The 13,220-nt window shown below is 41.3% G+C and overlaps 1 protein-coding gene across 1 annotated transcript; it reads right to left on the bottom strand.

Annotated features, from left to right (window-relative positions):
• Positions 1–105: 105 nt before the first annotated feature.
• Positions 106–12,262, bottom strand: pcyt1aa (phosphate cytidylyltransferase 1A, choline a). Its single transcript, XM_085254640.1, has 9 exons — positions 11,851–12,262; positions 8,018–8,131; positions 7,593–7,692; positions 7,333–7,449; positions 4,082–4,233; positions 3,810–3,888; positions 3,560–3,702; positions 3,280–3,468; positions 106–2,259 (listed from the first exon to the last, which is right to left on the bottom strand). The coding sequence occupies exons 2-9, from the start codon at positions 8,129–8,131 to the stop codon at positions 2,041–2,043; spliced, it is 1,113 nt and encodes a 370-aa protein (XP_085110766.1). The 5' UTR covers positions 11,851–12,262; the 3' UTR covers positions 106–2,040.
• Positions 12,263–13,220: the final 958 nt, after the last annotated feature.

Here is a 13,220-nt window from a genome sequence, read left to right as displayed (position 1 = left end):
GTGGGAACAGCAGATTTTGTAACAGGAGCAGGTTATATACAATGCCAAAGAATCCAGTTAACATGGAAAATACTGAAAGACAAATGATGGCTCATGATCCAGAAATGCTTTGGCCAACAATTTTAATACATTTTTACTGCCTTGCTCTTTCTCTACATACAGGACATAAAACAAAATTGCCCCAAACAGCAAAATAACATGATTAAAAACACTTCCTGTTAAAACATTTACATGCCTCTTATTAATAGTGGCTATTATTGGCTTGGCTTGCCACTCGAGCCTCCACCACCTTGTAGGTGGATTTGCTCTTAATGAGAAGTTCACTGATTTTATTTTTTTTTAATGGAAAAGCTTCCAGAAGAAACAAAGCGAGGCTTCCCAAAACTAGCTCAGCACCAAAGACTAGGCTGGATTTCCTCAAGGAATAATGCAGGGTGAGTACTCAAGTCCTGTTCAGCTGTTTCCCTCAAGTTCCAATTAAGATTTCACCCACAACAAGCCTAGAGCATATCAATCGACATCTGTCAACATTTATATTAGCGTCATCTTAACAGTATTGCGTTACATCTTCAGATATCCTGTGATGTTTCAGTCACAGTTACAGAGGAGGGGAGGGAAAAAAAAAAACACGATTTATCCCCAAAGATACAGGACATAACACACACAGAGGCTGGACTTAAATATTTGAGCAAGTCACATTGCTTCAGTGCAGGGACAATGGCTCTGTTTAGAAAGGAAACCTTATGCCCATACTTTGTGCTCGTCTTCGGAAACAATCAGTTCAGGGAGGGAGGTAGCTACATAAGTGTGGTGCACACAAGCCCAGCCTTAAGTTTTAATGATTTGCTGTGTTAGTGTGCTTCCCATTAGGAGGCTTTATTCAGCAAAGAAACCTGTTTTGTGCTTATGAATACTTATTTGTAAAGATGGGCAACCAGACTGTTGTGTATTTTACTTTTTCCACCGCTGCTCATGTTGATTATCTGCTCAAAATGAAGCAGCACAGGTGAAAAACAAAATCTACAAAAATAAGCATTTAAGTATCTACATCAACATCTAAACTGTTGCTGTTCCTCTGTTTACGCCACTGAAAGGCGTCTAGTCCCAAACTAGTCTTTCAAAGACCGATTTCCCGTCTGCAGACACGATTTAAAAGCAAATTTATTACTATATGCATTAAAGTCGTAGCTTACACCAGATCTGTAAACAGGTGGCAAATATTGACAGAACACGTTTCAAACATGCCAATTTAAGAGCTTTGACACACGAACATGCGCATACACTGACAAAAACAGGCCCAATTGCAGGCAGGCAGGCGCGCGCACACACACACACACACACACACACATTGGAAAAACGCTGCTGTTTAGTAGAACAAGTGTACTCTCAGATTCAGCTCACACAGGATCTGGAGTTTCCTGGTTATTTTAACAATGAGAAATAAAAAAAAAGAGCCAGGTCTTTGTTTTGTTAGTATGAGCAGAATATAAATTGCCCCGTTGCATGAGCCAGGGCACGTAAAACTTCAATTAATTGACCTGCTCTGACAACCTGCAGCCCGAGATACCCAACAGTGTCTTCGTGATTCCTCGGCTGACCTTTCCGACACCGAATTTGGTGTCAAAGCCATGGCGGGGGGACCCACTCCTAATGCAATACAATGCTAACCTTAATAATACCGTGGTAGACGAGTGCACCGCGTGAAATATCTGTGACAGTGAGTGACTAAAAAAACAACACAAAAAAAACCCCAACGCAAACAAAGTGAAAGATAAATGAAACTTACCTGTAAAGAACTCAAGTGACTACAGCCATAATTTTAACTGATCCTTACACAGGAACAAATAGGATAAAATTGGCCGTTTAAAAAAAAAAAAAAAACCTGGCTGTTTTAATGACAGTGAAGTCCTAAAGGTCAAAGTAAAACCATAAAACAAAAAGACATTTAAAGCAGGAGCTCAATGAAATTCACGCTACTCGACAGTGCTACCAGTTTAGTAGAGCTGACTGCGACCTGACAGCAGCGAGCGCGAACGAAGTCTAGTTCTCGTCGTCTTCGTCGTCGTCGTCCTCGCTGATGAGGTATCCGCGGGCCCCACTGTGATGGGGAGGTGAGGGGGGCGGGGAGGTCTTGGAGAAGAAGGGGAGACGGAAGGTGGGAGAGGGAGAGCGCTCCTCGCGGGTGGGGCTGCTGCTGGGGCTTTGTCTGGGACTGATGGCCTGCAACATGCGGCCACGTCCTTCCTTCAGCATGTGTTTCTGTGGAGGCGAGACAAAGGCGGGAACAGATGAGCTGGTGATCAAATCAGCTGAATGCAGGAATAATGTGCTGTGCCGTGTGATTTTAAGTCAGTGTGACTTTTCTACATACAGTGGTAACAAAAACACAGAGTACACATGGTCCAGCTGACGGCTTTTTTCATTGTTACAAGTTTATATCTCTGCTTTAAATCCCAGACACTATCAAAAAACACTAAGACTGCATTTCATTTCTACAGTACCATCATGTCACATATGGGAAGACGTGTGTTTTGGGACTCCGACCTGATATCAGAACTATGAGCTGAAAACTTAGATTTAAAAGTCCCAGGCAAGATCTTGGCCGAGACAAGTGAAAATAAGTTTGGATCTTTGCCTGCCTGTGAGTTCAAACAACTGAAGGACAAAATTAAATGTTCTGATTTGTAGATCACACATATTAAGCACAATGGAATTAACCGACTGAGCTAATAACCTAAAATAAAGATAAAAGACATCAATGACTTAACCATCCCCTGGTAACCTCTAGTCGCTAAGGAAAAATGTGTAATCCCGACCAGTTGGCAACTGATGTTGGTGATGCATAAGATGAGCCCTATTGTTCATAGTATTCAGAGAGTATTTACATTTATTTATTAAAATACTGATATTTTGTGTCCCTGTATCAAAACAATACCACGTCACTGTGAGCGGCTGCACAGCAGACACTTGCATAAGTTGCATTTTCCCCTCACATTGGTGGTTCCTACATTGTCAGTAACTGGTCTACAGTCCTGTGTGACTGAAGCCTACTATCACAAAGTCATGTTATTTTAGTCTTCACCATTTCTACCGTGTTTATGCTTTGTTCATTTACACCAACAATACTCTCACCTCGCAGATGTGTGCATCACTGGCTATAAAGCCTTTCTTTCAAGTGAAAAAGTCTCCCAGACGTTTAACATTGCCAAAAAGCACATGTTTCCAATCAAATTCCTCATTAAATAGTGTTTAAAGACCAAACAAAACCAGCATCCTCACCAAGGCTCCCTCAGGGCCAAACATCTGCAGGAAGTTTCCAATAAACTCCCTGGACTTCTCTTCCCATTTCTGAATCAGGTCGATGCTCTTCTCCTCCACCTTCTGGACAAACTCCTTGCTCTTCTCCTCTACGTCACGCACCTTCTTCTTCACCTTGTCCACGCGTTCCTGGAGATGGTACTTCTTCTCCTGTTAAGGGTGCACGTGACAAAGGAGACAGGTTAACGAACACATCCACTGTCTGTTTAACGTCCGGTTAGAGCAAAGCAAAGTTTCGTACATTGATGAAGCTGACGTTGAGCTCCTTGGCTGTGTACCCTCGCTGCAGGTTGCGCCTGACATATACATCATAGTCGCGGACTATGCGAGTGATGATGTCAGAGGTAGAGATGCCCTCTGTCCGCTGGGTGGGTGCAAACATACCTAAAGAAAGCAGAAAAAGCTGTAGCGATAAGAGTTTCTGGACTTATCCAATTTGATCCTTGTTGACTGCATACCACATTCCTAATCTCCATTATGCTGTTGCTCACCAGCTTCTTTAATGTGCTTGTAAACATCATCACTGCCCGCTGAGGAGTATGGGATGTCGTCGTGGGCCACGAAGTCAATCTGGAGAGGTCATTACAAGCAACACAGATAAACAAAGGGGAGATTCAGATCTACAAGCTGTACAAAAATAAAACAAACAAAACAGTAGGGAAAAAGTTAGCACTATAAAAATGTCTACAGTCTAACTCCAAGTTCTGAGTGAAGGGACTGAAAGTTTCTAGTCGTGGTTTTTAATTCTGTGTCATGTACTCACACGATGTTTTGCAAGAAACTCCGGCGTTAACGTCCAGGGGGCGTTTCGCACTACTTCATCCACATAGCGGCAATGTCTGATAGCATCATATCGCTCATCCTCGTTCATCACTGTGAAGCCCTTGTACTTGTGAGTCAGGTCATCGCTGCACACTGACAGGAAATATTTAAAGAAGTGAAAATTTAAAGTTTCTCCACAAAAAAAAGAGGCTTTGAAAAACTGATTTAAACAGAAGGGAAAGCCATAGAGACAGAAAATACTCAAACACTTCAGCTGAGGGATTTACTGTGACTAAAGTTCAAGGAGCATCATGTAACAATCTCTGATTGCATTGCCATTAAAAACACCACCGCACTGTTTGTTCTTATTTTATTAGACAGTTGGGAACAGAATGTGACGTACGCTCACAGAGCATAAAAACGAAACGCTGAAAGAATATCCAGCTGTTGAACAACATCCAGCAGCTGAGAGCAGCAACACACACTCAAGCTTACCTCTAGGGTTGCCAACTCCCTGAAAAATAAATAAGGGACACCTCGTGGCCAGGACCGGGCGACCCAGTTGTCTTCACCCTTCCCAGTGTGGTGAATTTTCTAGCTCTTTTTTTGTGTGTGAAATTATTTTTTTAACCATTTGACTTGAAGTTGATTTAAGTAGATGCATATTCTATTCTTTGTGATATCAACACATGTGAAACAAATGATCATTTAGCTATTTATTTTTAGCTCAAAATGACAACATTAACACAATAAAACAGGTCTCTTTCTTAAACAGAAGCCTGTCATGCTTAACTTTTGAGAATATAAGTAAATCTTTCTTTAAAAGAACTCTGTCCTGCTTAACTTAAAATAATAGAAAACAATAGAAAGAAAAATATTCTTGTAACAGTGCCAAGCTGGTCAAGAAGGCTCACCAGCGCCTCTTCTTCTTGAGGACTCTGAGGAAGAACCACCTGTCCTCAGACATCCTGGTGAACTTCTATCGCTGCACCATCGAGAGCATCCTGACCAACTGTATAACAGTCTGGTACGGGAACTGCTCTGCCTCGGACCGGAAGGCGTTGCAGAGGGTTGTGAAAACTGCCCAGCGCATCGCCGGAGCACCACTTCCTGCCATAAAAGACATCTACAGGAAGCGGTGTCTGAAAAGGGCTGGGAAAATCATCAAAGACCCCAGTCACCCATCACATGGACTCTTCACCCTCCTGCCCTCTGGGAGGCGCCACAGGAGCCTCCGGACTAAGACCACCAGGTACCGGAACAGCTTCTTCCCCACAGCTGTCAGACTCCTGAACTCTGCCTCCTGACATCTGACCCACGTTAAACTCATGGACTGAACATACACACACCCACAATGGACAACTGTACCCTCAAACACAATAATAACATGGACTGAACCACCACTCACAACCACTAGCACTTTATATAGCCTCTGTAGAAACTATCTACACCCTCACTTATCTTAACTGCACTACTGTATAGCTCTGTGTAAATAATCATTCTGTACATTCGATAATCTTTAATCCTACAACTGTTTACAACTTGCATAGTTCCCATTTCTGTATAGCTGTATATCTCGGATTCTGTAAAGTTATTTATTTCATATTCTGTATAGTTTTTCATATTTATATCCTGTTCATAGCCTGTACATACTTATAGTTATAGAATATTCACAACATACTTCATACCGTGTACATTATAACATACCATAATAGACCCATTTCTGTAATATACTCACATATCTATATTATTGCTAATATATATTGTAATATATCTATATCACTAAAGCACTTCTGGATGGATGCAAACTGCATTTCGTTGCCCTGTACCTGTGCATGTGCAATGACAATAAAGTTGAATTCTATTCTATTCTATTCTATTTAGTGCATTTAGTACAATTGGCTTCAGTTGAGGTATTATTTCAGCTTTTCTAATGCTAATCAGCTGCTCCTGTTTGTAAACCCACTTGTTCCCATGATTACGCATCATAACTCATCATCATTATTCACCTATGTATTACTTTTATGTATTAGTCATCAATTTGTTGTAATCATCTATCCTTGCAGTTGTTTATTACACAAAATAAATTATATTATCACACTTCTGGCCACATAGCGCTGATATTCACTGCACATGCCCATATTAACTTTTTCCAGCCAGGTGTTTTCCTTTTCCCATTCTTCCCTTTCTCTGAGGGAAACAAACATTGCTGCTCTAATGCTGGGCTTACACTGTGCGGTTTTAGGCCCATTTTGAGCCGATTTTTGAGTGATCGGACCGATTTTGGCCTTCATCGTGCGTCATGTAGTATACGTTGGGTAACGAGAAGTGATTAACACCTCACGACCAGTTCCCGATTATCAATCGCTCGTGAGGGTGTCACCGCAGCTGCTCGCGCGCAAACACGTAAACGTCGGTGAAAAAGACGGAGCAGCACGGCAGTGCAGCGTGTGATCTGGACACAAGCGATGGAGGCACAACTTGTAGAACTTTGGAAAGCTCATCCGAGCCTTTTCGATGTGGCCTCACAAAATTATCACGACCACAACAACCGTGAAAATAGTTGGATTTACACTGCTGCTTAATCACAGCTGCCTGATCATGTTTTTCATTAGCAATTTAGCAAAGTTGATGGTGGTGGTGTGTCTGTGTGAGTGAAAGACAGAGAGAGCGACAGATTTTCTGTTATAACCTTCATTTTATGGCGGCACAGTGTGAGCACTCAGGTCGCATCAGAGCATCGGGCGGTACAGTGTGAGAGTACATCGTGACCTATGAACTTCTAACCCCTGTGAGTCAATCGTGCAGTTTGAGCAGGAGCTGAATAACGTGACTGAAAAAAATCACACAGTGTTTGCCCAGCTTTAGGTGTACTGTCGTCCGAGACTTGCACCGCAGTGTCGGCGTTTGTTTCCCTGTTGGCCATGCTTCTTGTTGTGGTCACCTGTTGTCTTCCGGTATTTTCTCCGTAAGCGACCTTTCCTCGACCAATGAGATAAGCGGTAATCTGAATTGTCATACTCGAATTGTCATAAGTGTGCTGTCAGCTCATTGGTCACAAAGCAGGAGAGGGGCTGGGAATTATGTTTTCAAACAAGGCGTTAATTCCATAAACATTTATAGACTACTTTTGATTCTCACTGTATTACGGGACAAAGTGCGTCCCTTATTAGCTCAATACGGGACGTGTACTTTTGTTTCGAAATACGGGACGATTCCGTATTTTAAGGGACGGTTGGCAACCCTACTTACCTCCAACAATGAGATGTGTATTTGGGAAGAGGCATTTAGCCTGCATGAGGGCTCTGGCGTGACCTGAGTGGAAAAGATCAAAGATGCCATCTGCATAGACCCTCACAGGTCTTTCAGCTGGACGAACAAATGAGATAAGATATTAGGAGGTGGACAAAGAGAATCAAATGGTTTCATTTTGACCACATCTGTGAATTTACTTAAGACTGTGGCACCAGAGAGGCAATCAAAGTGTGAGAGATTTAAGCTTTCAGACTCACGTGGTGTTCCCCTCTTGGCCTCTTCCATGCTGACTCTTTTGTAAGCTTTACTATCAGCTGGCTCTAGCTCATCTGCAAAGGGTACAGGGTGCCTGAGCCCCTGAAAGAGACATTGGAGGAGAATGAGATGATATAAAGGATGAATTGTGCATTTTTGTTTTTTATTTAAATGAATTTCCTCACAAATACTAGAAAAACTGTCGTCATATCTTTAAAATGATGTAATTGCTCTTTCCTGGACTCTTACAGCATAAACTGATGTGGACATCAAGGGTGAACGGATGACATTTCCTCAGCAAACATCAGCTGATATCTCACACTGCAGTATTATTGCTTGGGGCTCTTTGCATTGGTGTGCACTTTGTACAGCATTACGCACAAAGATTGCACAGCAAATACGGTGCTGTTAAAGCACAAAGACTCACCACAGTACACCTGGGGATTTTCCCAAACCGTTCACCCTCCTCGGCCTCCCCATTGGAGCCATCTCTTCTTCTCTTTCTTGACAGCAGCAGTGTGCTGGAGCTTTGGGCCTCCATCTGGGTCAAAGGTTAAGACAAGTGCAATTTAAACACCCCACACTTCACATTCAACTCTTTTCCATGTCCTAGGTTAATTAGTAACTAGAGCAGGGCGATATGACCAAAAATATTTATCACGATATACATTTGAAAATTTGCAATAACGATATAACTGACGATAATTGACGCTAGACAAAATACTTTACAACTCCTTAACTTTATTAGTGCAAAAAAAAAAACAACCCATCAATGTTTTTTCACTTAAACAAGCAGCTTTTTTTAAGTGCATTAAAGTTATATAAAAAATTAACAGTGCAAATGCAAATTCCTTGCTGACAGCTTAACCAAAAGGCATTTCCAGTGGAAATTGGCCGACATATCCTGAGCATAACCATGTATAATATCCAAAAAACTTAAAACGAGTGTTATACACACAATACGTTAATATTATGTTGAAGCAAAGTACGTATCACTCGGCGAGGCGCCTGACTACGGTAGCCGTAATGCTCCGACAATCATCGAGCATTGCACCTTCATAGCTTAGCAAAGTCGTACTGAAACATTTGACAGATTTTCGAGCGCCGTGTAACACATAAAATCGTTTCGAGGTCAGTAAACACAACCAGAATTCATACAGAAGGCACACGGGATTATAAAGGGCACTGTCGATTTTCAGAAAAATCAAAGGATTGATTGAGTGTGCTGTATTTTCCAAAAAACACGGTAATAACGACGGCCCGCTAGCATGCGCTACCAAAAATAGTGCTTTGTTGTGTATCTGACGGATGAAAGCTAAGCCAGTTCCACACCACTGAAGTTGCAGCATTTTTACAAACCAATTCTGGTTCATCAGTTTCATTTAACGATCCACTTTCGCCCTTCTCATTCTGCATCGCCGCCATGTGCGTATGTAAACAAAGGCACTGCGCATGCGCGTTTTACCCATATTCTATCGCGATATTTGATTTTCTTATCGTTGCCCAACATTACACCGGTATTACCGTGAACGTTATGATATAGCCCAGCCCTATTAGTAACACTTTATGTTGGGGGTAGGAACTGTATTACATAATTAAAGCACACAAGCACACTCAAAATATAATATACATCACGGACAGACTGTAAATTTATACAGCTGTTGTGTTATGACAGGTGATATATGCCGAGTCACCTTTGACCCAGAAACCGGGAGAACACAGTATGAACCACCATGACAGATTCTCACGTCCATAGAGATACAGGTCAAGTGAAAATCAAGCAAACACCACCTGTTCCAACATACCATAGTTAATTCCTAAACATACAGAACATTAACCCCATTCAGCCTTTACATCTGATGCCTCGTGTGAGACCAAGTTAGCCTCGCATGTGGGAACATTAAACCCAGCCCCGTTTCTCCAGTGTCAGCAGGTCACCACAAGTAGGCGTATTTTTATACTCTATGCTGATAGACTTCAGCTGACTTTGTGATACACATAAGAGCCTGCTGGATGCCTTTCCACAACTTTATGGCACAGCCTGAGATATTTGGAGGAAGCTATAAAGGAATACTTCTTGCAAAGATGAATAATCCCCTCATGAGACTTCGGTCGGCTTCTCTTATCAAACCAACAAGCTCACATTATAAAAGTTATTAAACATTAGAAATGCTTGCTTTCAAAAATGATTAACGAATAATCCATAGCCAAAATGACAACCGAATACGTGTATGTTCATTAATCAACCATGCAGAAGAGAACAAATATGGGAAGGTCTTGTGTTTGTATCTTGTCTGCAGTGTGTCTGTGCCCTTGTAACAAAAAAAAGAGACTCTTTAGCATCACATGACATTTAGCTTCACGACTCATTCAAAACAAAGACGTTCCAACCACCCCGACAGTCAGAATATGGAAAAAAGTCAAGTCTATAATCTAAGTGTGCTAGTGTTATGGGTGGAAGCTCTGCCTCATTCCACACATTCCATCAAACCACACATCATTAAAGTGGATATTCAGATTTTATGATTAACCGTGGCACTTCCTTAAAGGAGACATACTCAGATATCCAGCTCCATATTATTATTAAACTAGAGTAGATGTGCATTGTTTATAGTTTAGGATAATCCCAATTTATCCTTTTACTTAACACTAGTTGTGTCTTAAACAAGTTTTTATCTGTTCTCCCTTTATGACCACTTTTATGTCAAATTCATCTAACAAATTCATGCAGACAACACCAAAACTTAAAAAACCTGATGCTTTATTGCATATATTTATTTCACCCGTCATATTTCACACACTGTTCAAGTACATATCATGTTTTCGCTGTTTTGTTTTTACAGTTGTGTGTACTTTTCTTTTTAAGTTTTAATAGTGATCTATTTTGCTGTGTCATGAAAAGCACTTCACAACTATGTTTTTGGAAAGTGATATATGAATAAAGTTCAACATTGGTATCCAGATTTGAGAGCATTAACAACTGACCTAATTATCTGAAAGTTTTACAATAAATTTAGAAGAAATGGAAAAGCAAAAGAAAAGGTTTCTTTTAACTTGCGATTAGGTCATAATAGCCCCCGGCTGGACATCTGCTGCTGTGTCAGTTATGAAACTGTGACTCAGTACAATGAGTGAAGGACATGGCAGCTCAACATTCCTGGTGGTGACAGCTACCTGATCCAACACTGGGCACTTGCACAAACGCCCCCCTCCTGCCAGCTGAACACTGGGACTGAGAAGTCCTACAGGGCTCCCACACAGTGACAGAGAAGATTTAGATGAAGAGCACATGTCATCGTCACTGAAACTGACTGCTATAATAAGAACGCAACAAAGGGACCAGTGCCAAACACTGTGTGAATAAGTGCTGTGCAAATGAGGTACACGATCAAACCTGTAAAACGATTAAATAACACAATGCTTCTCAGCAAATCCAAGAAAACAATATAATGTATTAAACTTGTAGTGATTACCTTAACCCTATAAGTTTAGCCTTCTAGCCTTTTATTTATTTAAACTTTATTCAAATTGTATTTTATTGCTTTGTCCAGCACTTTGGTCAGTGGTTGCTCTTTTTGTAACTGCTTTATAAATACTTGGCTAGCCTAGTACAGAATCATCTTTATTTCTCTTTACGTTCTCAAAGCTAAAAGAGACTTTTCGATATCTTTCTTAAGCCAACTATCAGGCTTAAACCTGCATATCTTCCAGAAACACATTAAAAACTGAAATGAGACACTGACTGCAGCACTGTTCCACAAATGACTCAAATGATTAATCATTGATTACAGGAAGTTACCTGTTCAAATTCGGGTCAAATCTAAGAATAGTAACTGTGTGCACATCCAACGCTGTCTTCGCTCGTACAGTAAGGTTTAAACACAGAAGTTACTCGGCCCTGGCCCGGCCCGGCTCACTAAAGGTCCTCCGACCACACTTTGAAATCCACACAGCATTTAACACAATGTTCCCAATGTCTAGTATCCCTGGGAAGTCATAATGCTGTTCAGTAAGGCTGCAAACACATGCAAAGTTGACACAGAGAGTGCAACAGGCATCTAACCTCAACTATTGACAGGAGAGACACCAACAGCTGACAAAGGGCTTGGTGATAATAGTTGTGAAGTACAGCAGTAAAAAAAAATTCGCTGTGCCGACTTTTTCGCCTCTCACTGAAATTCCCAACCTCACTAGGCTAAAAATCCCGGCTCGCAACATTAGCTAACGTCAGGTATCTGTTTGAAGTTTCTGCTTGCTTACCTTTCGCTGTTTTTTTTCCCGGAATGCTGCCTTGCACGAGTGGGCGGCTTCCTACCCTCGCAGTGCCAGCAGGCTAGCTGGCTGAAAGCAAGAAAGCTAGCTAACGCTGCTAGCCACCCTCAGTTGCTAGTTACCAATCTACCTTTTAAAGTTGGCCGCCTATTAGCTAACTTTAGCCGTTAGCTCGCTAGTTCGCTAGCACAAGTGACAACGGTAAAGATGAACAATCCTGTGCGTCCAACGTCCCAGTATTTTCTGTGTCGCTGTCAAAATACCGCATCAACCAGAAGGACAGACAAATTCTCAGCAGTGACAGCCTGTACTACAAGGCTGACAGGTCAACAACACAGGAACTACAAAACTTGGACATCCTTAAAGGAACTGGTACAACAACGGGCGCTTCCGTGACTGTACTCGACTGCCACCTACTGGAATTATTCTTCTACTTCTTCTTTTTCTGGTGTTTGCCAGCAGCTGGCATCGTTTTGCGTTGCATCGCTCCTTCTATATCTTTAGTTTGTCATTGTCCTTTCGTTCTAAGTCGTCCTAATGAGAAGATCCCTTTCAATAAATAACATTCTCCTTCTCTCTGTTGTGTCCCACACATAAGCATAACGTATAACCCTAAACTTTGCATGTCTCTTATCAGCTCTCTTGCTTTGTAAAACTTCTTGCACAAGATTAAGACATTGCACACTTTCTCTTTCCTGATTACAACAACCAGTAGGATGCTTTCCTGCAGTAAAAATGTTCAGTGTAAATGACTGCCTCCTGTTCTCAGCCTACAAGCGATCTCTTGTTCTTTCCGATTAGAGTTCCTGCTTCTTATCTCTCCCACCTTCTTCTGTAACTTCAGCTATTTATCTACACATCTCTCCAATGACTTTGACAGTTTTATATGAATGTGTGTTTTCTTTGCTATTCACAAATTAGCAGGCGAACATTTTATTCTTTGTTTTGCTTAAGTGTGATCTGCACTGTCATACTACCCTGGTTATATGCTTACACAATTTCCTACTTACCCTCTTACTCAAGTAAATAAAGCATTGTCACAGTATAAAACCCTCCCAGCAAGATAGGTTACCATGATGAGTCACAAGGACCAGTACATTATACAACACAGACATCACTGGTATTATCTTTAGACCTCGCCTTTTCATTCTCTAACAATATAAATTTATTCTTACATCATGTTGATATGCTTAATTATCAAGACTGTTGCTGGCATGTGACTAATGTGGTAGTGACTGTCTGGATCTATGCAGGGCATACTGTAACTATGACAATCTAATCAGCTTAGATATTCACTGATTTACTATAGAAAGGCTTAAAAGATCTGTGTACTGAACACAGTCCTATTCTGGTAAGTA

The sequence above is a fragment of the Mchenga conophoros genome, linkage group LG18, assembly GCF_057382185.1.
Source record: "Mchenga conophoros isolate Kocher_MC1m ecotype Shallow Benthic linkage group LG18, M_conophoros_male_GT1.1, whole genome shotgun sequence".
In the NCBI taxonomy this organism is placed as follows: domain Eukaryota; kingdom Metazoa; phylum Chordata; class Actinopteri; order Cichliformes; family Cichlidae; genus Mchenga; species Mchenga conophoros.
This window is presented reverse-complemented; position numbering and strand designations above follow the sequence as displayed.

Coding starts and splice junctions, on each gene's coding strand:
- pcyt1aa (XM_085254640.1), bottom strand. CDS start 8,131: ATGGAGGCCCAAAGCTCCAGCACACTGCTGCTGTCAAGAAAGAGAAGA. Junction 7,450..7,592: donor GGCCAAGAGGGGAACACCAC/GTGAGTCTGAAA, acceptor TTGTTCGTCCAG/CTGAAAGACCTGTGAGGGTC. Junction 3,889..4,081: donor AGTTTCTTGCAAAACATCGT/GTGAGTACATGA, acceptor TGACCTCTCCAG/ATTGACTTCGTGGCCCACGA.